At 36.8% G+C, this 25818-nt stretch overlaps 1 protein-coding gene across 1 annotated transcript in view; it reads right to left on the bottom strand.

Annotated features, from left to right (window-relative positions):
- The window catches only part of MAP3K21 (mitogen-activated protein kinase kinase kinase 21), a 41875-nt gene that overhangs the window by 11206 nt on the left and 4851 nt on the right, over positions 1-25818 (bottom strand). Inside the window, exons 2-5 of the mRNA XM_042779119.1 lie at positions 11623-11803; positions 6523-6671; positions 5644-5819; positions 1312-1552 (exon numbers count right to left, since the gene is read on the bottom strand). Of these exons, the coding sequence (XP_042635053.1) occupies positions 1312-1552; positions 5644-5819; positions 6523-6671; positions 11623-11803 (747 nt within the window). The remainder of the gene's footprint in view (positions 1-1311; positions 1553-5643; positions 5820-6522; positions 6672-11622; positions 11804-25818) is intronic.

Here is a 25818-nt window from a genome sequence, read left to right as displayed (position 1 = left end):
TAATCTTAACATGCCACTCTAATACCCATCATCAGTGCAATTATATTGCACACTATTCTTAGAATAGAATTGTCTCAAGAACAAGTTCATCTGGATGTTCTTGATAGCAAGGAGCAAACTCCTATTCTGAAAGAAAATATTTTATTGCTGTTTCAAGTTAAATATAACCAGAACTGGAAACAAAGGACCAAATATTCAATTGAAGCCTGCAATTCAGCATAAATCTAAAACCCATAAATCTACCATGTTTGTCTGGGAGGCTGTAGGGTGGCTTTTATCTTATTTGCTCTTATTTTTAAATTAAGGAAAAATATTTCACTAGTGCTTAAATGTGCTTAATATTTCACTAGTGCTTAAATGTTTCACTAGTACTCTAAATATTACTGCCCTCTTTGTATCTGACTACCAGACAGCTACAATTTGGTCATACTTGTGTTAACACAGCATCAAGTTCTTAATACATTTGTAATAAACTTGACCTGGAAGCCACTGAAAGGAAGCCCACTAACCCCAGGATGCTGGCAATGAATTGGAAATAATAATGAAGGCTTTCCGACCATTGGTGAAACCATCAGTTTGTGTGGTGCTGTCTGGTGGCAACATTAAAAAGCTCCTCTAAACCAGCCCCTGAGAACTGAAAGACCCTCACTGTCAACAAACACGCCTCCTTTGCAAAGGGGGAATTTAATGCATTCATAGGTGGAATGAAATGCTCTAACATTATACTGTATTTGTATTCTGAAATCATCTGCTGCTGCTATTAATACGTTTTCTTGCAAGCAATAAGGCACTGAAGATTGTAACTGCTGTGTCGTACTTGCAACTGCTGTAAAGTGCAGTTTGGACCTATTGCACCTGTATACCTCCAGTCCTCCTGAAGCAGTCTTTTTCTGCTCTGTATTTGCAATTTCAGGGCAAACAGCACTAATAATTAGAAAGTTCTAGGAAGTAGTAAAAGTGCTCTTCTCTATTCTTTCTGTCTGTACAGAAAAAATGAGAACAAAAATCTGGAATTTGAACCAGAATTAAATCATGTGGCTCTCATGCTAGTGACCTTTTCCTCCAAATGGGATGGACTTCTAGCTGAATCATTCTTCCAGATGAAATGAGGACTACTTCATGAGAATATGAAAGCCTTTCCTTGCAGGGAGGGAGCTGTACAATTCTTACCAAACCCTTCTGTGCATTACAATAGAAGAACCTGGCAACAAAATAAAGTAGGAGCCAACACTGAAAACATGAATCATGGAACTGATGAAGCCAGCATATTTAATTACTACATATACAATGAACTTTTAAAAAATTGCAAACCTGAAGGCAAACTAATTCTGTGTCCATCTTTCAGCTTTAACCGGCTTCTTTTAAACTTTCCCTTCCTCTTCTTTACATTGGGTTTCTCTTGGTTTAACTGGAATATCATGATATTCAGCTCACGCTCCAGTACATCAATCTCACGTTCCGCTAACTGCTGCTCACGCCGCTTCAGTAATTCTTCTTGAGATTTCTGCTGAAGAGCTGCTCTTGTCAACTCCTCTTCTCGAGATCGAAGCTCCTGAAGACAAGATTCACAAAAGTAAAACTAAGTAATAATGTGAAGGCAGTACACTAAAGGATGTATGAAGTGCACAGTAGGTTGTATTTCCTGATTTATTTTTATGATGTACTATATACATGCAACATGCCCAATCTTCTGCCAGTCCTCCATTCTGAATAAACCAAGATTTAGCATTCAGAATCAAGCATTACATAGATTTCCTCTGAACCATTTGAGTCACTCCACTTAAAGCTGGTAAGCAGTGGCTATGGGGAAAACACATGCAATCAAAGATTATCAGCTAACAGCCCAGCAGAAAATGCACTTCAAGGATTTCTCATGATGAGAAACTCCTGCACAGCATGAGCTGGATAGGTCTTACATTTTAACATGAAGCCAATGACCTGATGAATACACAAATTACTGCCTTTATCTTAAATTCTCTAACCTTTCCTGTTTTTCAGTCATGTATTAAGTGGCACTTTTCTATCTAGAAAAGCAATCAGTATTACACTGAATGAGGATTAGTGCAATAGGATAAACTAAGTCATAAGACAGCTGTTTCTTAATTAAATCTAGCAGGTATCTGTAACATCAAACAGCTACTTACCACTGAATTACAGCACACAGACACCCCAACCACCACTCTCAGACGAGCTGCTCTTTTATTCTTTTTTTAATTTTGGAAAAGCTTTAGTAAGGAAGCTAGTTAATTTTTCAGAGTAAATGAATACCCAAGGCTAAATAGCTGTAAACCTAGCATCTTAAAATTCTCCTAATCTTCAGTTTCCAAAATCTGAAATTTAAGACCTCCTTAATTTTAGACTTTCCTTCATAGTATTAGGCATATTACACAGGAAACAGATTCAGACAGAACACTTACAGTCTTTACTGGTAATAATACTGTACTGAAAGTATACGAAAAGGAGAACTAGATATGACTCATACTATATATGTTTCTCATGACATATTTTTTTAATGTGATTGTGTAAATTCCACTTAATTTAACTCAGAAAACCGTCATTTGAAACAAAGCTATGCTACAAGTTCAGGATATCTAAGAAACTTATTTCTATTTAAAATGAATTAATTTTTACAGGATACAATTTTATAATTGTGGTGTTGCTTGGTTTTGTTTGTCTTTATTTAATTTTTATTTCAGAACTGACAGCCTAATGCAGCTCATTGGTATCCAGCAATGTTGTATGTCAGAAGAATTCCTTATTTCATACTACTAAAGCAAAAAATTACTTCTGAACTGTATTACTTCAGTATTTTCAAATGAGGGGATATTCAAATGCTCTTGCCAAAAAGACTATGGATGTCAAAAGACAGGTTGGCACTGAAGCAAACTGTTTCAGCAAAAAGTGTCTGTTCTTCACAAAGATACTTTCTTGGTTTTCTTACAGCTATAGCACATATACACTGTTTATCATGGGTTAAAATTTAAGTGATATAACTGACAAATTTCATATGGTATACTTATTTTGAGTGAGCTTGTTTCAACACAATATTGGAAACCAAATTTTTTTTAATTGACTCACTTAACATACCGTGTCCTGTTAAACGCAATTCTGCTCTTGGAAATTCAAAACAACCCATCCTCAAAGCCAGTAAGTAATATTTTGGGTTGTGTTCTTCTGTTTGCTCTGGTTTTGTTTATAAAGATATCTAATAACTTAATATAGAGACTCCTGAAAATCCTCACTTTCCTCCTCCATCCATTTAAAACAGGGCAACCAAAACAGGGGTTAAAAGCAGAAACTACATGAATTCAGATTTAGGAAAAAAAAAAAAGTTTAAATACAGAAGATCTTTACTACTGCATTAGTACAGTAATAAAGGTACATTAGGAGACACTGTCAATTTTTCTCCTTTCACAGCCTTCAAATTCAAGTTACATAAAGCTCAGCAACCAGGCAAAAACTAAGGGTCTGTACTGAAATGGTAGACAGTCTAGAGGAAGTAGAAGTTTTCCTCAATGAGAGATTAAGTATTTACTCTTCTCCAAATAAACTAATTAAAGCCAGACTTACTGCAATTAGTTAGGCGATGTTTCCACACCACTCTACAATTAAAACACTCATTGTAAAGAAGCTTGGAAAGAATTCTATATTTCAGTTGCTCAAGAACATTTGTCAAAATAAGATTGTGATCTTCTCTTCAAGTAGGCATTACCATCACTCATTGCAGTAAGCCCTTGAGGAAATTTCTTCAGCTACAGAAGTTCCTCTTTTACAGGAGGAATGAGACTCCGTGAAGAGGATTTTTGTTGTTGTTTTGTTATTATTATTATATAAATACTTTATAGACATTTATTTCTCTCTAGTAGCTCATAGCAAAATTGATAATGTGCCAAATTAAAAACCCTTGCATATTTAAAAACCTTGTCTAAGTTAAAGTTACATGTTTACGATCTTAAAGAAGTATACCTTATTACCAAGTGCTCTGGAGATGCACTTCCTTTGGCATATAAAAAGTAAATTTCATTTTATCTTTTCCCTTCCCTAACTGAGCTTAACTCACTTTTGCACCAAAAATATGACTCTTCTCATAAACCTTTTCACCTGCTTATTTAATCCTAGACTTGATTTAGTCAGATTTTTCTTGGATAGGAAATCTCATACTCAACTAATGCCTCCAGAAAAACAAAAAATAAAACCTGAACAGGAAGGCCTGTTACAATAGCTCCCAGAACAAAAAGAGGAAAATGGTTGGTTGAGCAGTTGCTGGAGGGGCCAAAAACAGACTTATGTTCTATGGCAGGTTGAGGCAAGAAAACACAGTAGCTGGTGATCCCACAGCAAATAAGAAAAGGAAGCTTCTACTCCCTGTAGAGGGACTATAACTCAAGTGCAAAGGAAGAGACCTGACAGCTCCTGAGGCACACAGCTCAGCTCTAGCACTCTGCACACCTACTGCAGGCACAGCAGATCACACCACATACTTATCCATTTCTGTGAACCAAAATGAAGAGGGAAATGCAGAGGGCAGAAGAAACAGTAGATAGGAAGTATGTAATGATACTGCAATCTTATGGATGATCAGTAAATTCTAATACCACTTTGCTTACAGTACATATGTAATGCCACACCTAACACTGGCCAAAAGTCCACACACTGCTCTTTGTGACATTTCATGAGAACAAGTGAAGGTCAAAGGCTACAAACAGTGAGTGACTTGAAAGACAGAAGTTTAGTTCTTGCTTTTGTCAACCCTGGAGAATACATATTCTATAAAGTTTCTTCACAAGTCACTGAATCTCAATTTATTGTCTTCCTTGTCTACAATCACCTAATGCAAAATAACAGCAAATATATACTGGGCAATAATTAAACTCCAAGAAGCGCCTGCAAAGAAGGAATCTATTTCTTCCAGAAGCATTTCTAACAGGGACGTCAGTACACCTGGCCTATTTGAGCTGTTATCTTTATCAGGTTGTCTAAAGGAAAATAGAAAATTCAGGGTGGTTAAAACCGAGTTGAAGAGAGTACAAGAGAAAACAAAGAGAACTGACAGTGAGTACTCATTTAGAACAAACATACTGAGATGTGAGAGTATGGAAAGAAGATCAGTGACAGAAATCTGAGTAATAAACAAAAGAAACTAGATTTGCTGATTTATGTGTATGATTTTGACCTTATTAATACCTGGCAAGAATATGCCCCAAAATGCAACATTGAAAGGCATCCATATGAGCAGCCTGTTCAGGAAGAAGAGAGATAAAAGCACAATTCCATTTTTGGAAAAGAAGCCATGGAATAGAGTCACATTACAGGATGAAAGGCTTTTCATTCTCACAGCTGAGGAGAATGTTCAACAGCAGCTGAAAATTTGCAATCATAAAGATTAGCTTAATTCAATTTAACTGATAAATGCAAGCACACAAGAAAAAAAATAACACATTTTTAAAAACAGCATAGAATGCCACATCTACAAATCTACAACCTGTTTTCTTTGGGGAGATGTGTGGATATCTTTTTTTTCAACTGTCTGTATATTTGCATGAGCACATTGGTAAGCAACAACTCAAAGCTTACAACTTCTGTATCACATACATACACACACACCCTTCCTTCATAGCCATGCAATTGGAAAAATCAACTTACTTTTTCTTTGGTTCTCAACTCATTAAATATCTGCTGAATTTCCAATTTCCAGTCATCTTGCATGGAATGGAAAGACTCTTGAGGCATTTCAGTCATAACTGCCTCTTCAATGGCAGTAAGCTGTTCAAGAATTAAGGCAAACGATGGTCGGATATGAGGGTCCTGCTCCCAGCATTCTAGAATTTATCAAAATCCCGTCAGTTTGTAACAGCACATAGAACTTTTTGAAGAACCACATGAATTTCAATTTACTTGCTACTGTATTTCAAAGTATAATGTGCTCTCTTTACCTTCAAGGCATCCCCAGTCCTGTCTCAGTTTACAGAGGTGACATGTACCTACTTGTACTCAGAGGATTGTTTTTGTATTAACAGTAATTTGTTTTGCTTATTTTTAGCATCTGAAATAGTAAAACTAGCAATATTGTATGGAAGGAATAAATAAAAAGGTAGAAAAATTCATTAAACGCAAGGAAATAGCCATTAGCAAGCAATGTTTCTCTCTCTCTAAAATATTTCCAAAATATTTTTGACACTCAGGAAGAAATAAAAAAAAAAAAAAGGCATTTTAATCTTATCTTGCATTAATCCATAGTATAATCCCATAATTTACGAAAATTAATGCAATTTCAGAGTAGAACAAAATCTGTGAAATCAGAGCACAGACTGTACTGTTGCTACTGAAAATCTTAAATGCAACACTGTATGGCTCTGTCAGAAACACCCAACCCTCTGTAACACCAGACTACTGTGTAAAGAAAAACAACATTCTTGGTACACAGCACGCTATCAAATGAGGTACTTATTTGGCTACCCCGCGATTATTTCACACCCCCAAAACATAACTACTTAAATACATAGGAAGAAATAACATGGATACCTTTCATTAGTTTTGCAAATGGTTCAGGGCAGGTGGATGGAATGGGCAAAGTAAGCTTATTGACAGCTACTCCATAAGCCACAGCCAGGCCATCGATGCCACGGTAAGGAACTTCTCCTGTAAGCAGTTCCCACAGCAACACTCCGTAACTACAAAAGGTAATTTTTTAAACAGTTATTTTCTGGGAAATAAACAAGAACACAAACAAGCATCTGTCCAACCATGTACTCAAAATTCATGAGGATTTCTCAGTCAAAGGTGAATGCCTTTAAGTCAGCTCTACTTTGTCATTGTGCACATTTACACTTACAGTGATTACGCAAATTGAGTGTGACATGAAGACTGGCTCACACTCTTATTCAAAATGTAAGCCTGAAACCACTTCTATAGAAATGCTAGTTTCACATAAATCTGACTTTCAACAGGAAGCCTGAATGACAAGAAAACAAGCACCCCCACCAAAAAACAAACAAACAATAAAAATAAATCCTCAGCAAAGCATTCAGGCCATTCCCCTTTCCAAATATTTCACAGCAATCTACCTAGAGGGACACACTTTTTTTTTTTTAAGTAACAGCAACAGTACAGAAAACTCCTATCTTTATCTGGAAGTTTGCATTTCTAATCTCATAAAGGCCAGTTAACTTGTCACTTTCCATTGAAGATGCAACAAGATTGAGAAATTATTTCATGCACACACAACTAATTTCTCCATTCTGGAAAAAATCCCACCCACAAAATCCAAACAAAACAACTTTGTTTCCAGTGAAAGGTAGTGGCATGAAGAGATCTTATCTCATTGTTTGGTACAGAAATCAAGAACCACCAGAATTCTTATTACAGTAACAATAACCATAAGAATTTCTGCAATGTTCTCCACTCAAAGAAGAGTCAGGTGTTGCTTTTACCTTCTTTGGGTCTATATGCCCAATGCTTGGCTCATTGAAATGACCCAATCCCCTACAAAGGGCAGAGACAGCAGGCTGGCTGCTGTGATTCTAGAGCTCCTATTCTACCACCACTGAAATGGAGAGGTTTCACAGTCAATTTTTGTGGATGTGGAAATTACTCCTTTCAGAATGTTAGCCTAAAGTGGATTTTATGACTGGATTTTTTGTTCCTCCCTTCATCGCCCCCACCCCCTTCACTTCTCTTCCTGCCAGGGAACCAACTAGCTGTAGATACAAAGGACAACCTATTGCTGCTTTTGAATAGTAAAGCGAGCAGGCAAAGGAAAAAACAGAATACAAACTATTGCTCTTGCCCCTTCTCTCCAAGTGCGCAAAGAAACCACCTGCAAGGTTTGCAGGACTAGATTGAACTCTCCAACAGAAGAAAAAAAAAAACAATCTGCACCGGGGAAATGAGAGCTATGCACTCCTTAGGGCTAGAAATTACACCTCAAGTGGAGCAGATGTGACAGGAGAAGAACACACACCAGTTAAAGTTTTCTGTCACTGTCTGCTTAATGAGAAAAAGTCAGTCAGCATTATACAGCACCTTACAATATCACTTTAATAAATAATAAAACAGTAAACTACACAGTATCAGCACAAATATCAGCAGTACTTCATTTTCTATGATCTGTTTGTCTGAGAATTTTTGCATCTCATAAAATCTTAAAAACTAATGAATTTACAGTGCTAACACTTCACCAAAAGCTGAAGAAAACAGTCTGCACCTGCAGATAAGAAAAAGGAATTTTAAAAGTCTTGGGCTTCTTAATAATATCCTCCTGTTTTTTCTGGTCTAATTTCTGAATTTCCTTGTATACTCAAAGAAGCTTAAAATAATTAATTCCAATTTGTTTTAGAACAACGGTATTCTCGCCATAATGAATACAACACTCCCTGTGGTACATACACATTTTATGCCTGATGGAGGAATTCTCCTGAACTACAGCTCATCTGTGTTCCTGGAGAAAGTATAAGAAAAGCATGAGAAAGCATTAAAAAAATATCCCTCAGCAACTACAGACTGTTCTAAATTTAAGCAATTCCCTTGTTCAGACTATTCTATATGTATTTTAGCAAGAATTCTGAAGATAAGCAAAACATTAAAGTTAACTAAAAAGAAGCCACCTTTTATAAAAAGGTTTTTTTTTATAAAAAATTTGTGTCACACTATTAGCTTGAGTCATGTTTACAATTCAAGCCTTTAAAAGAGTTCTCAACAGTGCCAAGAAGGTGGTTGTAAAGTTTTAAACAGACCAACACAGTAACAGCCTTTTAATGAACAGAGTCTTAATGTCAAGCACCGAGAGCCAGCACTATGGGGGAAAAACTGCAAGGAGGAAGCCTAAAGATATTATGGTCTTGATACACTGGAGTTTCTTAGAGGTACTAATCTGCCATTATCTAGGAAAGCAACTACTTGTTAATTCTCTCAACTACACTATACTACTCTGTGCGTTAAATTTCACCAGCTCACATGCAATTGTCTTATGAATACAGCCTGAGCTTCTAAGAAATAGCTTTTATTTAAAGAGCAAAAGCCACGTCCCTTTCCATCATCATCAAAGGCCACAGCCACAAGGATGTCATTGAAATACATTCTTTTAAACCACAAAAATGAATATACTTCCAAAACTATGTTAAGTATTTTCATTATTAAAATTATTTTCCTTCAATCAAATGTGATTTAAGCCTCAGTATATCTCACTTCAGTAAAAACTTGCTGATTTTACATATTTTAGGAGCTGAAAATCTGAAGGTAAGGTTTTCAAAGTTTATTTTATTCTACATTTCAGATTCTAGAGCAGAGGTTACTAAGCACTGCTACATGAATAATTTCACATTTATACAAATGTTCCAGGCAAAAGCAACTGCTAATTCTGCTGTACAGTAGATGCTTCCTGGCTTTGCCAAGGGCTTGTACAACCAGGACATGTGTTACTCTATGGACCTCTGCTGAAGCACACCATCAGCACTTGGAAATCTGTGGGCATATTCGCACTTTCAGGCTCTACACAAAACCAAGACTGACACACCACTCAGAAATGTGTGATGATTGATGGAAGGATAGGTTTGGAGGAGTAGAACTCTTGTTTGGGAATTTGGAAGCATGTGCCAGAGTAAAATAACACAGTAGTTAAAGCTCTGGTATGGAAAGTGAAAGGATACACATGCAGGGCCTGGAAAGCACTAGTTCTGCTATCTAGGATTACACCTGAGAACCTGCAGCCTCGAAGGGACAAGAAAAATGAGCGTCACATGAAAATACTCCCACAACATTTCCAAGCACTGGCAGATTCTGGAAGTGTGAGTTGCCTCAACTTGAGTAGCCTCAATTGCTCTTTTTTTTTTTTTCCTATAGAGGTCTGCAGATTTCATACAGAGCCTCAGCACTCAGTATGTGTAACTGAGGTTTAGAAATTTGCTGAAACATGCTATGTTCTTGTCTTAGAAAGACCCATACAGTTTAATTGGAAACCTGAAGGCTTTTAAAAACAAAAACCACTCCTGTAAGCAAGATATTCTTTATTTCCTTTTATTTTAAAGAAAGAGTAAAGATAAGCAACAGAATAGATCAAGGTGCAGTGAGCAGAAAATGTTTAGAAGCTAAGAAGGTCTAAACTATACTGCAAAACACAGCCTTTCTATTTAAAAACCTCTCCTGTTAGACTTCCATCATTGAACTAAATACTTACATTTTTACAAGAGAGGCGTGCAGAAGAGAAGGCGAAGAAGAGAAATACTGTAGGTTCCAAAAATGTAAACTAATGTTGCAGCAGAATATAAAATAATTGCACCAAAGCATACCCCCTCAGATACCTAAAATCACAGCAACAAGACTGGACAGGACCTGTAATTAAGCATGGAATACAGCTGATTAGGGAAACGCCTACACCCAACCTCCATCCCGCAAAAGAAAAAAAAATTAAGAAAAAAGTTAGAAAGAATGGAAATAAAAAGAATGAGGCCAAAGATGCTTCCCAACTGGGTATCAACTGAGACTAATGCAAATAAAATTTCTGGTTCCAGAGACAAGACAAATGAGCGTCACAAAACAGCAGTGCAGATATAGAATCATCACGAGAATACCAGAAGTATTACTTCATGCTGTAGAATATCATGCATTTAAGCAAAATAGGACCCTATTTAGGACTTATTCAATAGAGAACATGCATAAAGCAGCAGGAGAAAATGGATTAAAGTTCTCCCCTCCTTCCCCAAATAGCTATCTTGGACCCTTCAGAGAAAACATATCAAAAAGAAAGGAAATGCAGACTTTTCAGGGTGGGGCACAGTAGCTTTTAGAGCCTATTGTGCAATCACTGCTTTTCTGCACTCACAGAACAGAACTAAATTAATACTAAAGTTTAAATTACCTTTCTACAGTACATGTATCCCACACTAAACCACTCAAAAATAGCATCAGTAGTGATAGTCATGCTATTTATATTACCCACAATAACATCTTAAATGAGAAATTCACAAATTTAACACAGGGCATTTCCCACCTTTAAAATTAGAGAGCAAATTAAAACAATTTTGTGCTGAATACACTCTCCTTACTCCAGCTACTAGAAGCAAAATCTCAGTAAACATAGAAGCTTCAACCTAGTATTAACTTTTACATGCAATCACATTCCAGATTCCTAAAAACAGCACTAATTCAAGCTAACATTTGGCAAAGTTCTGGTCTGCACCTTATTATTATTTATCAGGCATATAAGGCAATAATTCGTTGGTCCCATTTTTAAGCGGATTGAGAGTTTTCAGACATCTAATTTAAATAAACCTTCCAAAATGAGATCAATCAATTATGAATGTATCAAGAGCATTCCGTTATTTATATTAAGACTGCAGAGCAACATTCGGTTTATTAACCAACAAATATTCTAGAGACTTCTCTTAATGAGAGCTTGCTGTAAAAAAAAATAAATTCCTTATTTTCCCTCTTCCTCCCCCAGTTTGTAAGTGATGGATAACAAAAGGTATAAGAACTGAAGTAGATACTTAAAAATGTGTTTGTTTCTTAGAAGAGCTAAACTGGCCATATGTTGAAGCAATAGCCTAACAAAACACCAAAAAAAATTGTGTCAAAACCCTCCACAGAGTTCCACTGAAGATGGCCTTCAGCAGACAAACTTCTTACCTCCAAATATCACTTCCTTTAGAAAACATGGAGGACTTGATAACTTCTGGAGCCATCCATGCATAAGTTCCTGCTGCACTCATTTTGGTTGTTCTGTGCCACTCTCTAGCCAGACCAAAGTCTGTAATCTTCAGAGTTTTATTACAAATGTCATCATGTTCCATCTTCTCTAGCAATAAAACTGCAAAAGATTCAGTTTGTAAATTAAGGCAATGTCAATAAAAATACATTCCTGTTATTTATTATTATTTATATATAACTTGTATTGCATAGAGAATTGTATACTTTTAGTGTGTGAAAATTATTGCAATTTTTATATGCATTAAATTTTTCTTTTATAATTTGAAGCCATTCCAAGCTATAAAACCAAGAAACACCCACAGTGTCGTAAGCTCTTTATGCAACTGTAGGAGCATATATTAAATTAGCACAAGAAATACACTGGAGACAGAAAGTAAATGAGATCATTTAAGAAAGCCTAGAATCCTAATATCCTAGATGATGACGGGCTGTCAGAAAATTATCCATTTTACAAAAAGATTCTGGAATAATAAAAACAGTGGTAGTAGTAAACAAAAAACAAATGTTAAGAATTCTTATAAAAGACTGATAAAACAAAGCAGGATACACTATGTCACTGTAGAAAATCCAGTCTTAATAGTGCACTCAATCCTGGCCCCTACTCCTTTCTGAAAGCGTGTAACAACTGAAAGAGGCAAGGGGAAGGACACAAGTGGGGTACTCAAAACAACATAACCACAGCTACAAGGAATGGTTAATAGACAAGAAGCCTTCCCCTAGGAAAAGAAACATTTGCAAACAAAAAAATCCATATAACAACACCTCGTTAACAAAGGAAACTAGAGGTAATAATTGTTCAAAGTTTCTCACTACGAGAAATGGACACCACTGATAAAATCAGCAATGAGAATCAAACACGTGCCAGTCGTTCACAAACACATAGGTGAACTTTGCAACAAGATTCTGAACTTCGGAATTCTTGGCATGCTATGTGAATATTATTATCTAACATTTAAAGATTTAAAGAGCATCTCCATAAATTCACAGAAGTCAACTTGATATAGGGAATTTATATCAAAAAAGTCAGTTTATTTTCATGAAATCCCTGGGCCACAAAACAGAACAAAGTTGGGAAACTATATGCCAGAGGAATTAAGTTGCCTTGGGAGTTCCCAACTGGCAACAGGCCACTGGACTTGGATCCAGTCCCTTTTATGTTATACACACTGCACTTTCAAGAACGTTAAAGAGTAAGTTATCCCTTTTTTTGCTGTTGCATCTTACAGTGCCTGACCTGCTCATGAGACAACATTATTGGCAGTGTTGTAGCACCTCTTCAGGAAACAATTTCAAGAGGAGAACTGAGTAATTGTTTTAGAGCGCACAAGGAGGGGGACAACAGATGGAAAGGAATCATTTTAACACACTATAATTTTAATTACAGTAATATCGCGAATACAAGCTGCACTGATCATAAGCTGCATCTCCAGGTGTTGGCAACATTTCGTTCTTTGTCCATAAATAAGCCGCACCTGATTGTAAGCCGCTCAGTCATTCGCAGCGAGGACCCGCGTGCAACAAAGTTGCCAAATAGTAACAGAATCGTGGGATCGCAGGGCTTACTGGCTCGGCTCGGGCCATGCAGGCTCGGCCCGTTCGGGGCTGCCGACGAGGCCAGGGGGCCCAGCCCGGCGCTGCCGCTCAGCGGGGCCGCTCAGGGCTGGCTGCCGCTGGGCTCACTTGTCCTGGCCCAGCACGCTGCCCTGCGGTGGCAGGTGGGGACGGAGACCCCCAGCTCCCGCAGCGGCGGCAGGTGGGGATGGAAGCCCCCCGCCTCCCCCCTGAGCCGTGGGGATGCCAGCAAGGAGCCCCCCGCCTCTCCCCAAGGCTGCGCTGCCTGAAGGAAGGAGCCCCCGCCTCCCCTCCCCCCCACCCCCAGCACTGCCAGCACGGAGCCCGCCTCCACCTGCCGCGCAACAGAGTAACCAATTTGTAACAACCGCGCAATCCAGAGTTTTACTGGCAGGCGCTTAGCACGGCACCTCGGCTGCACTTCCGGGTTGGAAATTTCCGAACTTTTTTCATATATTAGCCGCTCCTGAGTGTAAGCCGCATTTCCGGGGTGGGAGCAAAATTTTAGTCAAAATGGTGCGGCCTATAATCGTGAAATTACTGTACATACTCATTTCCTCTGTCACTGTTTGTGACAGCAATTGTTAGTTTTAACTTTCTGTTAAAATGATCTCCTTGGCAAAGACCAAGAATTAAAATACATGTAAGAAGAACAAATTTGTGTTTTCTACCTGTATGTAGAGCAAAACTCAGTACAGGAAATCCATTAACAAAAAAAGCAAAGACTTATCCTCCCTTACAGAAGAAAAACTGATGACCTAGCACTTGCAACTGAAAGAAATAATTCTTACTGGTAGAGATTAACTCTCACAAATATTTCAAAAATTACACCAAATCCAGATAAAAGGAAAAGAACCCACATTCTGTTTTCTATAAGCTTCTTAACAGAGCAAAAGAAATGAAGGCCAAAATGGCACAGACAAACCAAGAGTTCACCAATGAGAACCACCAGAACAGGTTAAATTCATGCAAGTTTTTATACTTTTATACTTGAATCAAAGACCTATTGTTTGCTGTTCCATTTCAAACATGTTCAGCAGAATTCCTGACATTCCTTGTCAGTCAATGTGACCGAAACCAAAAACAGTCAGTCTTGCAAAAGGTAATAACTGGCATGTGACCAAGTTTCATCCGACAAAGGGACAACATTTCTTAGGAGTTCAAACTTCCCTTTCCGGCTGGCAGCCAAGCAAACAATACTACACACACATAACTTAGCAGCTGGGCAGTAAAAATGCTCAGCATAGCTGAGTAGCACTCTAAGAGCTTACCTTGGAGTAGCCTAGCAACCTTTACTATAGCATCCTTCTGGTTCTTCCAAAAGCTTTCTGGCCCTTGCTGGCTGCTAACCTGGGAGAAGTTATTTTATAACTACCAGTTTGCCCTGTTTACTCAGCACCCCCCTTGTTTCTTTTCCCCACGCTTTAAATTGTCTCTCTGGCTCCAATATACGTACAATGTTAAGCTGGGAAAAAGCCAGTTTAGCACTTTTGGGTTTACTTCAATTTTTTCAGACTTTTTATTTTCCACAAAGAATGAAGTTCATACTTACATTAGAGCTTTGCCCCTGGCAAGCACAGACCAAAGTATTTAGAGGTACAAAGACTATTTGAAAACAAAACCCACCAAACTCCACAGATTAGATTTGGTATGCAGAAATGCAGGAAAATCCTATGTGCATACTTATTTACATGTAAGTAGGACATAGGATAAGGATATTTATCTAACACCTTTTTTTTTTTCTTCATTACATAAGCAAAACCAGATACTATGTTTCTGAATGATTCAAAATAGAAGGAGATAAAGTTTGGTCCAAAGGTAAAACTCAACCTTGGATTGTTACCCAAACATTCCAGCCAGAAATAAAAAAATGACCAAGTAGCCTAAGGTTGCATATGATTTCTACCAGCAATACAATTTTCAATTAAATTCTGAGTTATTACTTCTCTCCTTGTGACTCTACCTTTCTGCAGTGAGATGAAGGGGAAGCAATTTATTATTATCACAGAGCAAAGGCCTGGGTGCCATATAACAGGCACTCCTTGAATACACGAGACAGCACATACTCAGAAACATTTACAGCAGGGCAACAGAGATGTTATTTTCAATAATTCCTGAAATATAAATCAACAAGTTAAAGATAAAAGCCAGGTAAGACAGAGAGAAAAATGAAATGCTATGCAGTAAACTGGTATTAGAAGTGGTAGATAAGATATTACAGAATTATAAAGTTTGGAAAAAAGTCTCCAAGATCAAGTTCAACCTTTGACCAAACAGCAGCATGTGGACTAAACCACAGCACTAAGTACCACATCCATTCGTTTCTGGAATATTTGCAGAAATGCTGACTCTACCAGCTCAGTCAGCACAGTCAGAAAGTAGTGCCCATTCTAAGAAAGAACAGACCATCACACCGAAAAATTTGCATAAGATCAATCTTAAAATCTACAGCTATAAAGAAGAGATGAAGGAAGAAGAAATGTCTGTTGTTCTGGCTAACAGAAGGAAAATCAGCAAGCTACATGTAGCTGTGCAAGTAGTTAATTCAATTCTAAAATACTCTAATTAAGGCTTAGTTCAAAAGAAACAGGGAGGTATCAATAGAATTTTACAAAGCATAACACCTCATATGAAATACTGAATGACTAAAGCTGCACATTCATGTCCAACAGCAGGAACTGAAGCAGACATAAAAAATAGAATAGTTAGGATGTAGTAATGTCTTTTATACAGATAAAATCAGAAGAGCTTGTCCTTTATGCTAGGCTAAACAAAGGTTTAGAGAGGTTATGAGAACAGAAGTTACCCATACCTAGAAACAGAATGCAGACCTACAGCACTGGTGCTCTTAACAACAAAATATTTTCCAAGGTGCTCTGGAACTGGTCCTTCTTACAGGTACACTTCTGATTAAACTCAGTTCTAGATCTGGAGCTACCAGGGTGGGGAATTTTGTTGCCTCTTTTCTCCCATCCCTGTTTTTGCCCTGTTTCTGCAGTGTAAAGCAGAGTTTACTCCTCAAAAAAGTCACAAGATCCAACATACATTCCTATTAAACCTAATGGTTCCTCAAATAATAGTGCCATTAGTCTTTCTTGCTTTCTGCACTATCATTGTTACAGCTGGAATATTTTTCTACTGATCTTATGGCACAATGCAAGTATTTCATGGTGTAACAGTATGTAGGTAAGATGTTTTGCACACTTTTAGAAACCAAAATCTAGCACTGTGCCACGGCACCAGTCAGTAGTTCCCAAGCCTGCGTTCCTCTAATTAGAACAGACCCAGCAAAAATTCTTTGCCACACCACTACTGTTTCCATACCAGATGCTCCTAGACAAGAAAGGCACAGAATTTAGGCTTGAAAAAGAAGCACAGGTCCCAGGAAAACACCCCTCAAATGCTCCCAGTTTCCACTCCTTTTTCATTCCCATTTCATTCCATTTTCATTGCCATTCCCATCCCATCACTCCCATCTCCAAACTCTCCACTCAGGCAGTAAAGCTCTCTTTGAGGCAAGCAAAAGGTGAATATACATAAAGTAGCAAGTCTGGCCAGAGTTGAACAAGAACTACACTTTCTGTTCTGTTGAGCTTGGGTTTAAATTTTAATGGGGCAAAGGAAAAATTAACCAAGAGTCTATATATGGACTATAAAGCCAGAAATAATAGAACAGAGCACATTTAGACAAATCAGATTCCTGGGGGTGCACGTCTGCCAAACTCAGGTGCAGAATGACATACCCAATGCTACTTTCAAGACTAAGCTGAAAGACTAGAGAAGAACCAGAATAATTAATTTAAATTGTAAGCACTTTGTTTAAAGCATAATTCTAAATAAAAGGCTCACATTCTTCCCTCAGCTTCTCTCCTTTATATTTGTTAAAATTCATGTAACTTAAGAAACAGTATTTACAGTAAGCCTGAGGGAGGCCTAGACAGATTTTAGGCAGCACATCTAGGAAACCTCGACCTAGAACTAAGTTCTTCAATGCTACTCTTTTAATGCAGGTTATTTCCTAAGGTCTTAGTCTTTCTTTTTGTTTCTAAGTACATAGAGATTGTATTTCTCCAATCTTATCTAGCCAAAGTCCCCATTTAAGACAGCACTTCATTTGAAATCCAAATACTTCATACAGTTAAAATCAGTTTTATTGTATGAGCAATGCATTCCAGTGTTTTCAGGCGACTTTTTTCAGTTACCATAAAAAAGGTATTCTGAGAGAAGCCAAGGCAAAGGACCGAACATCTTTTTAGTGGTTCAAATGCACTGAATTCAAACTATCTTAAACTTAACAAAAAATCATCCTGAAATAGTGAAGCCTATTTTATCTTTCCTATCTTCTTTGTACTTTCTGTTATACCCTCTTTACATAACCTATTCTGTTAGTACTAAAAATAAAACATTAAGCAACCTTATTTTCCCAAGTTAGTCAATTGCTAGCAACCATTTATTGCTAGTTTACCTGCTAAACAGGTGATGATCATGGGTTTTGCAAACATAAGCTATTTAATACCATAGCTATTTAAGTTACTACGATTATAGGTAAGAATGCCTGCATACCCACTACATTTACCACCACTGATAAAGTCATTCTTAGAGAATACTATAAAGGAAACCAAGTTGCACAACTCTACTTTCAAACAGATTGTCCAGACAATGCTGCTACTGTCTCAGCTCCCCCTGCATCCAGTCAGTTCCCTCCAACTATTTGCAAGCAAATCTGGTTCCTGTTAATTCATTAAATCAACATGCAACAAAACCAACAGGGTGACCCTGCATCTTTTCCTGGGGACTATCAGGCAGAAAAAAACCTTATTAAACGTTGTATATATTCAATTAATGAAACACAACACCTTGTCCATATTAAGAGACCCACCTCCATCATTTGGAACTGTTATTTGGCTCCAATTGTAATTGGAAATTAAAATTTCAACATTGTTTTTAGAAGTCATGTCCAGGTTTTAAATTGTAGATTAAGTATCATAGTGAAAAAATTAGGTGTGTGAATCACATGAAATATCACAGTCAAAACATGAACTAATCAGAACTCTTCTGTTTATACAAAAGATGTGATACTTTTGCCTATGCAGCACCTCTTCTTAAATACCTTCCTTTTCTCCCGTGGGCTCTCAGGATGGGTTCTGCTATCTCTGTAGCTAGTATCTGTCAGATTGTGATTGTCTCACTGGATTAAGTTCAGGTGTCACCATCAGCAAGGGAATTTTATCCTTTAAACACTGATTACATATGCAGGAGACTTTTTATCCTATGGATACTGTACTCTATTATCTATGTCCCTTTATAACAGGCATATAACTTGTTCTTAATTTTCACTTAACTGAAAGGAACAGTTTGCTCTTAAATGCATTTGTCGAAAAATATCCAGCTTTAAAAAAAACAAAAAAAACCCCAACCAACAACCCAAAAACTGTACCTCACAGGAGCCAACATATACTAAAAAAAAAAAAAAAAAAAGTCCTGAACAAAGTGTTCCCAGTTGGAAAGCCAAAACAAGACAAGACTTGACACAAAAAGTCCTTGACATCATGAACTGACAAATACACACGAACCTCATAGGAAAAGCACATCCCATAGTAGGATATGCAGCAAAAGAAAGCACCAAAGTATGAGAATGACTACGAGTCACCTGCCTTCTGGAGAAAATTGAGGGAGAAAAAAGAGAGGAAAAGAGAGGAAAAGGGACAAGAGATTTCAACAACTCCAACACACCTTGCATCACCATTTTCTGCTTCCTCTTTTCTTCTTTAATAACTATTATTAAATCAACTTTGGGCAAATGGAAACTTGAGAGAAAGAAGCAGTTTTAACAAGTTATTGGCACAGATTACAGATGCTGCAAGTTACTTTACTGCATGCCATTTGTGCTTCACTTGCACTTCAGATAGGTCTCTAATGCAAAAAAGAAATTTCTATTGTGCTGTAAGAGGAAGTACTAGAGGTAACAAGCATTTATAATTAGATATTCAAATAATCATAATTTAAGCACTAGATCAGCAGTAAATTCTGAAAAACGAAGGATTTGGATATTACATTAGCAAAAAATCAAAAGCAGACTCGACACCAAACATTCTCAAGTTCTCTTTAATAAAATATTAAACTTAAATCTCCTATTGAAAAACTAAATTTAAGAAAAACAACCTCATTAAAGCAATTCCTCCATAATTCACTATTACATAGAAATCAGTCAATACTGAAACTTAGCTTTAATACTCAAAACGCTCAGCTGTGCGCTATCTATTGGGAACTTTCCCACTTATTTGAAACAGCAATTACTTCCTTTGCTTATTTTTAAAAGGCAGTTCTGAAGAAAAAAAAATACAAACAAACAAAAAACCCCAAAAAAAACCAAAAAAAAACCCCAAAACACCAGTGACCAAAACAGAGGCAGATGAGAAGGGTAAAAGCTAGGTGGTGAATTCCTGACTAAGATAATGTTTCAAATTCAGCAGAATAAAGTGGCTGTGAATCCATTTCTTAAAGAACACCATCTTTTTATGAAAGTGTTTTTTTTTTTTTAAGGAACTTCATCCTACTCTTACAAAACCAAAATACAAGGCAAACTAAAGCTATTACATTCAAACTGCATTAAAAGTCTTTGTTGATATATAACACATCAGGTACTGTTTCCTCCAAGAGAAACTTTGAGAAAACATTAATTTCCTGCCTAATCCAAATTTAAGACCTGGCCATTCCCTAAATCAATATATGTCATACAACATACAGAATTTAATTTAACAGGCAATGCAGATGAGATTTACAATCTCACAAATGGCATCCAGGGGAAAGAGCTGATAGAGTTTACCTTCCTTCAGAACTAACAATTTACTTTATCATTAGTCAAATCACCTTTTCAATATTTAGTTTTAAAGCCATGAATATTTAATTCAAATTTGGCTTGGATTTATAGTTATTTTTTTGAAGTCAACAGAACATGACTCGATGCAGTTTGATATTTCAAACTAATCGGAAGAATACACAGCTTCTGTGTACACGGAAGTATTTACATAGTTGGCATACTTTTCCTGATCATAGCCTATTACACTCTGCAATTATGAACTTCCTTGTTGCTTTATTTTTTGTGACTTATGTCAAGGTGCATTTGACGTGTTGAAATTAGAATACTGAATACAAAAAAGGTCACATCAAAATGAAATAAAGTTTAACCTAAAAAAACTAAAAGTCATTCTACTTTTAAAGGTGACTTACTAGCAAAGCTGAAGTAAAGAGGTGAAATCTAATGTCACAACCAAGACAGTGTGAGCCTGCTGCCACTGAAATACTTAACCTTAACCTCCTCTTCATTTATAGCCCCTCACCCTCTACAGCTTCTTCCCCCCAGACTGAGTCTAGCAACTGGGTAGTCTCGGGAGACTCAACCAGCCAGATAGCTCAGCAGAAAATGAAGCCTGCAAATAAACCAGCTTAGAGTACCTTCCTGTAGGATCTCTCTGAAGATGTAACCTGACCACACAGGCAGAGACTGAGATGTGCAGGTTGTGCTGACAGGTGGGAGTGGGGAGAAGCTCCCTGGAGGTGGGTGGAGGAGCCTCTTCATGCAGCTGTAGCTGCCCAAGGAAGCCACGCATCACCTGCTCCAACAAGTGGGAAGTCAAGTAACATTTCAGAAATAGGCCAATCCTTTTACATCTAGTTTTAGTCAGAGATTTAAAGATAGGATCCAGCTTTGCTATGTTTTTTTCCATTACAAAATCACCTTTGACAAAATCTACTATTGAAAAGTACCCATTAAATAAACCAAAACCAAAAACAATTCCTAGTTCCCTTTGAAGATGCCAACTGCTATGAATCCAAATTCTGGTTGTAGATACTCAGTCAGGTTTAGTCACTGAGTTCCTTTAAAATCTCATCAGTTAACAGGAAACCCCTTTAACATAATTTCTATGAGGAATTTTAATAGGTTACACTTTATAAAGAATCTTTAGGCTGCCAGTTTCTTTCATAAAGACTATTTGAAAGAGTCTTACTGTTTTAACAAAAAATTGCCAAACAACCTGTTACCTAACAAAGCAGAAAAAGACCAGACAGTTTTTATTATTTTTTTTAATACAAAAGGCAAAAAAAAAATCCCATCAAAATATATTTTGTGGGGTAGGACTCCTGCATTCCATCCTTGCAGTTTCTTCAGTACCATCTCAGCACTGTGCATTTTCAAGAACCCTAATCTTCAACAGCAAAGAGAAAACACTTAGAAATGAGAACTCTGCAAACCTGACAGTGCTGTCCCACTTTTGAGAAGAGAAAACGGAAGGGAAAACTGATTGTTTGTCTCAATAATTAATGCAATATTAAGCAATGAGTAAAAAAGTACAATTATTTTTCCTTTCTACAAAATACAGGAGGCAATAAAAGCAATTAGTTTCAGGAAGAACAGTGGCATCTAATCATAACAGAAAAAAAAATAAATCACAAAAGTGCCTAAACATTTAGAACTAAAATATAACTAGTTCCAAGGGTTAACTTGTCCCATAATGAACCACAGCAATGAAGCATTTACTCCTTCATTTTTGAGAGGGAGGAACGACTTATCAGCTCTGAGTTAATAGTACACCTGCCAAAACACAGATTTTAGTCGCTATGAAGAGAACAAAGAATGATTATGCAGCCAACATTGGCATGTCTAGGACTGATTTAACTGGAGCTATGACCCCACACACACAAAAAAAAGGTTCAAGTTGGCAGGAAGCTCCAAGATGGAAGAATACTGCTGTGGTAACATTATACAAACATGCAATTTTCCCAACTTACCATATTTAATCCATGAATTTAACATGGAGTAAGTAGGTTGAAATTTAAACATCCACTTATTTTAAGTGACTGGATTGAGGTAGGCTTAGTAACATGGTCAAGCAATGAAAAAATGATTAAATGTAGTTTAAAGCTGTCAATCCAGGAATGTGCATTACAACAATTGTTTGTTTTTTTTTTTTTTTGTACTGCAAATATAGACAGCCAAGTAATTTGGTACTTATCTGTTTCTATCTATATATAATCTGTATTTATGCTTACTTCAATGCCTTAATTCTGCTTCTAATAAACAAAACAATCCCAAAGCTCAAAAAAAAGAAAAATATCTGCATTTTTAGAAGTAATATTACTGAAAGTCATTGAAACAAATTTCAATGCCTTAAACTTTAACAAATAATCAGAAATAAAATTCAAGGTCAGAAATTACCCTACACTGCAACCACTCCTTGCAAATGTTTATCCTACAAGGTCAGCCTGTTTCAGAACTTGAAACACTGAAGCAAGTTTAGAAGAAAGTTCAGACTGAGTTGTAAGAAAACTTACAGATTGCAAACAAAAAGCCATTCTCTTCTAAGGTCAAAGAAACCAAAAAACAGCATTCAACATCCAAATACAGTTCAGTGATGTGTTACTTCTCTATTCTTTTAAGGTTGCAGAACATTTTTGTGGAACTTTTAATATTTGCTAAGAGGGTCCAAAGACATGCCCTGTCTTTGCAGTTCCCAATGGGGTGGGGGAATAGTCTATAATTGAAAACTCAGCTATATCTCAATTTCTTCTAATGCTTGGCTAGAACTACCAATGTCTAAATCCCATCCACACTTTGCAGCCTGTTTATTTAAGTACAATAATACCTCATTTAACAAGTGTTATGGTCAGCAGTTAAACTTATTTTTCACTGTTTAGGGGAATGAACAAAATTGCATTAGTTTTTTAACAGCTAATGGGAGGTGTTTAGCTGTCTGTTTTTCCATTGACCTTTGTGGAAATGGGTTGCTTGCTCAGTATAATTTTCAGAGGGAGAAAGGTATATGAACATATCCTTAAGCTAACAGGTTTAAAAACTAAAAAAAAAAAAAAAAAAAACTAAAAAAAAAAAAAAAGCCAAATAATGCCTGAAGTCTTCTTTAATATACAATTAAAAACATTCCTAATCCAAAGTCCTACACTTCAACTTAAAATGCTACTCTAAAACAGAACTCTTCATCAAAAATAGTGAGGAAACACAACATACAGACTAGGAGGTGACTTCCCACATTCTCCATGAAAAGGTCACCAGAAATCCTGGTGCAAATGAAAAGTCCTGCAGAAACCTGTTAGCAATGAGTAAAACACAAAGCAGCAAAAAAAAAACCCAACAAAAAATGAAAAAAACCCCCCACAATCTTCCAAAAGTTTTAAACCAGATCACTTGGTGTTTTACAATGACAGAACAAAGAGAGAAGAAAGGCATGAAAAACCAAGTTAGACCCAGAGAAAGATCAAAGTAATATTATTCTTGACTTAATAATCCCACCTGTTAAGAGATGTAGTCTCAACAGCAAATAAGAAACAACTCTCTACAGTTGTCAGATGGACATAGTTGGGCAAACATTAAAATGAAAGTCTGTATTAAAAATGAGTTATAAATAGGGGCATTAAAAGTTCATGGGGTTTTAATTAGGCAAATTACATATAGCTAGTGTTTCAGCCTAGAGTCTTGTTTTCAGCATTAAGCACTACATGTAAATATACTTCAGCCTTGTTAAGTTTGAGGGACTTTGTTCTAAATTAATGAGCAATTTTTTCCACCTTTTAATGTCCAGACTTGAGACACAGAAAAACATCAAACAGAAGCAAATTTAGAAGACTGTAATTGAGGTCATTGAAATAAATGGCTACTGCAGTTAAGTCTTCATCTACAAATAAAATAACTGCTGGATATTATTCCTCCTCTGAAAGCTCAGACTGTACAAATATTGTGTTACAGAACAGTAGTTCACAAAATTTCATTTGACGGATATTGTATTAAAATCATAATGTTCCTGAATATTATTTTTAAATGCTGAAACACATCCTTCAACTGGAAATTAGGCCTCTGCAACATTTTAACACTATAGTTATTAACACTTTAGCTATTTCTATGGTGGATAGAGACAATTGCAGCAACCAATTTCTCAAAATTTTCTCTCCTGAATTCCAGCATCTTTCTGAATACAAAATACACAACATATTTATATGCAACAAGTAAATACATCAAGTGAATATTAAAACAGGCATAACACATAGCACTGCCTTTGATGAACTGGAAACAGGTAATAGTCTAGCTCAAGGCTGCTAAGCATTTGATACTCCCACAGAATCCAGCTAACCTTCAGGGCCTCTCAAAAAATAGAATCCCTATCTACATAGTCTGAACACACATGAAATAATGAAAAAAAAAATACTGTGAGCAATGTTTTATGAAACACAGAACTCTTTCATGTGACATAAGGACATTTAAAAGAAAAGCTTCTTGGAATGCAATGGCACACTAACTTTAAGTAGATCATAACCTTCAAAACAGGTCTTTTCCCAAATTAATGAAGTTTTGCAGTCCTACCAATGTTGGCATGAGGGTGGTTTGATTTTGGTTTTCTGTGGATTTTTTAAAAGAATATTTAGCCAACAAGGTTATAAAAACCAGTACTCCTTTCTGCTTATACACTTCCAGATGCTTCATGATGTTTGACCAGTTCTTAATGTTGCAATGCAGCAGCATTATTTTTACAACAAAGCACAAGGCCAGGCTACTGCCTCTCAGAGATGGGATAGGAATCTGGTACACCTAGCATAATTTCGAGTTTTATGTGATTTTAAGTAATTAAGAACAATGTAAAGCACTTAAGTACAATGACTTCCTATATGAAGACAGCAAGGAAAACCACAGCATATAGATTTTAAAATGCTAAATAACTTCTGGCCCACTATTCTCCCTGACATTTATCAAAGTGATACCACATTCTCAAAGATATGGTTCCTATGGGTTTTATGAAAGTCAGTTGCTTTATAGCAGAGGAACTTCAGTTAGTTCTGGCAGGAAAAACATTCACTCCCCTCCAAACCTCAGAGACACCAGCCACCAGGAGCTTAGCAGCTAGCCAGGCAGTACAAGCAGTGTAAAACCAATTACAGCATATGCAGCACACTACAGGAGGTGCCTGAGTCACCCAGCACTAGAGACAGGCACCTTGGGACAGCCAGGCTTAGCCCACCAGGGACAGTGGAAGCCAGTGTGAGACTAAATTCCACAAATGGGAGTGCCAAGAGGAGGAGACTGAGATGTAGAATACATATCCATAGAATACATCCGGTTTTTTAGTTTTATTACATCACAATAGATGAGCAGTAATTGGCACAGTGCTACTAACAAAAAAAAACCCAAAAAACTAAGTTTCACCACCATCATGGGGATCTTGGAATTTTCTTTTCAAAAAAATTTACATTGAAGCTCAAATCTACTTTAAGTCATTCCTCTTCCCTCCAAAACTACCAAAGACAATTGTAATAGAATATAATTTTGAATTATCTTGGTAACTGTACAAGATTCTGAATTTGAAACATTTAATAACAGCTGTACTTGTGATGTGAACAAGTCTTAACCTCTTCAAAACAGTAAAAGGAGAAATTATACACCCTAGTCATTTCAGAATACGTAAAATCAGTTCAGAAAATGGTAGATGGGCTCAACTCTAGTTTCTTACTCTTCCTCTCCCTGAACAGCTAGCCTAAAGT

Source organism: Catharus ustulatus, chromosome 3 (assembly GCF_009819885.2).
Source record: "Catharus ustulatus isolate bCatUst1 chromosome 3, bCatUst1.pri.v2, whole genome shotgun sequence".
NCBI classification, from domain to species: Eukaryota; Metazoa; Chordata; class Aves; order Passeriformes; family Turdidae; genus Catharus; species Catharus ustulatus.
The sequence above is the reverse complement of the archived record's forward strand: the minus strand, read 5'-3'. Positions and strand labels throughout refer to the sequence as shown.